At 58.3% G+C, this 2500-nt stretch overlaps 1 protein-coding gene across 1 annotated transcript in view; it reads left to right on the top strand.

Moving 5' to 3' along the window:
• LOC140492482 (procollagen C-endopeptidase enhancer 2-like) overlaps window positions 1–2500 on the top strand; it is a 174582-nt gene that overhangs the window by 11295 nt on the left and 160787 nt on the right. The window contains 3 exon segments of the mRNA XM_072591370.1: window positions 1321–1350; window positions 1353–1444; window positions 1546–1682. Coding sequence (XP_072447471.1) covers window positions 1321–1350; window positions 1353–1444; window positions 1546–1682 — 259 coding nt within the window.

Genomic DNA, 2500 nt, shown 5'->3' with positions numbered 1-2500 from the left:
AGGAACACACACACAGACACAGGGACACAGGGATACACACACAGGGACACACACACAGACACAGGAACACACACACAGACACAGGGACACAGGGATACACAAACAGAGACACAGGGACACACAGACAGACACAGGAACACACACACAGACACAGGGACACAGGGACACACACACAGAGACACAGGGACACACACACAGACACAGGGACACACACACAGACACAGGGACACAGGGACACACACACAGACACAGGAACACACACACAGACACAGGGACACAGGGATACACACACAGACACAGGAACACACACACAGACACAGGGACACAGGGATACACACACAGAGACACAGGGACACACACACAGACACAGGGACACAGGGATACACACACAGAGACACAGGGACACACACACAGACACAGAGACACAGGGTCACACACAAACACACAGGGACGGTCACACAGACACAGGGACACACACACAGACACAGGGACACACAGACACAGGGACACACACAGACACAGGGACACACAGACACAGGGACACACACAGACAGACACAGGGTCACACACAGACACAGGAACACACAGACACAGGGACACACACAGACACAGGGACACACACACAGACACAGGGACACACAGACACAGGGACACACAGACACAGGGCCACACACACAGACACACCTAGGGACACACATAGACACAGGGACACACACAGACACACCTAGGGACACACATAGACACAGGGACACACACACAGACACAGGGACACACACAGACACAGGGACACACACAGACACAGGGACACACACACACAGACACAGGGACACACACAGACACAGGGACACACACACACACAGACACAGGGTCACACACAGACAGGACACACACAGACACAGGGACGGTCACACAGACACAGGGGCACACACACAGAAACAGGGACACACACACACACAGACACAGGGTCACACACAGACAGGGACACACACAGACACAGGGACGGTCACACAGACACAGGGACACACACACAGGGTTACACACACAGACACAGGGACACACACACAGACACAGGGACACACAGACAGACACACACACAGACACAGGGACACACACAGACACAGGACACACAGACAGACACACACACAGACACAGGGACGGTCACACAGACACAGGGACACAGACACAGGGTTACACACACAGACACAGGGACACACACACAGACACAGGGACGGTCACACAGACACGGGGGTGGGGTGGGGGTGGCGGGGGGGTCATTAAGAGAGTCACGCTGTTGCTGAGATGATCTTGGTTCACTTTCAGAGAATCAGTTCTGTGGAGGGAAGTTGGTGAAACCCAGGGTTCGTTCAAGACTCCAAATTGGCCGGAGAAGGATTATCCGACGGGAATCAGCTGTTCCTGGCACATTGTTGGTCGTCCTAATGAGGTACAGTAATTGTCGGTTTGTGCTGTGAGCTGACCCTGAGCTGAGTCTGTCTGAGATTCTCCCTCCCTCTCTATCTCTCTCTCTCTCTCTCTCTGCGGCAGGTGATCGAGCTGAAGTTTGAGAAGTTTGCCATTGAGAGCGATAATTACTGTCGTTACGATTACGTGGTGGTCTTTAACGGGGGGCGGAGTGAGGAGTCACAACAAGCCGGCCGGTTCTGTGGGGAACAACGTCCAGGGTGAGTGCCCACCCACCCCCACTCAGGGCCTACCACTGCCTCTGACCAGAACCCCGGGGGGGGGGGGGCACACACCATTCAGACCCTCGGGCCAGGACTGGCCACAATAACCTGGGGGGGGGGGGTGCAGGGTACACGGTTGGGGGGGGGTGGGGGTGGGGGATAGGGGTGGGGATGGGGGATAGGGGTGGGGATAGGGGTGGGGATAGGGGTGGGGATGGGGATAGGGGTGGGGATAGGGGTGGGATAGGGGTGGGGATGGGGATAGGGGTGGGGATAGGGGTGGGGATAGGGGTGGGGATAGGGGTGGGGATAGGGGTGGGGATAGGGGTGGGGATGGGATAGGGGTGGGGATGGGGATAGGGATGGGGATAGGGGTGGGGATAGGGGATAAGGGTGGGGATGGGGATGGGGATGGGGTGGGGATGGGGATAGGGGTGGGGATAGGGGTGGGGATAGGGGTGGGGATTAGGGGTGGGGATAGGGGTGGGGATAGGGGTGGGGATAGGGGTGGGGATAGGGGTGGGGGTGGGGATAGGGGTGGGGATGGGGATAGGGGTGGGGATGGGGATAGGGGTGGGGATGGGGATAGGGGTGGGGATGGGATAGGGGTGGGGATAGGGGTGGGGATAGGGGTGGGGATAGGGGGTGGGGATAGGGGTGGGGATAGGGATAGGGGTGGGGATAGGGGTGGGGATAGGGGTGGGGATAGGGGTGGGGATAGGGGTGGGGATAGGGGTGGGGATAGGGGTGGGATAGGGGTGGGGATAGGGGTGGGGATAGGGGTGGGGATAGGGGTGGGGATAGGGGTGGGGATA

Source organism: Chiloscyllium punctatum, chromosome 21 (assembly GCF_047496795.1).
Source record: "Chiloscyllium punctatum isolate Juve2018m chromosome 21, sChiPun1.3, whole genome shotgun sequence".
NCBI lineage: Eukaryota > Metazoa > Chordata > Chondrichthyes > Orectolobiformes > Hemiscylliidae > Chiloscyllium > Chiloscyllium punctatum.
This window is presented reverse-complemented; position numbering and strand designations above follow the sequence as displayed.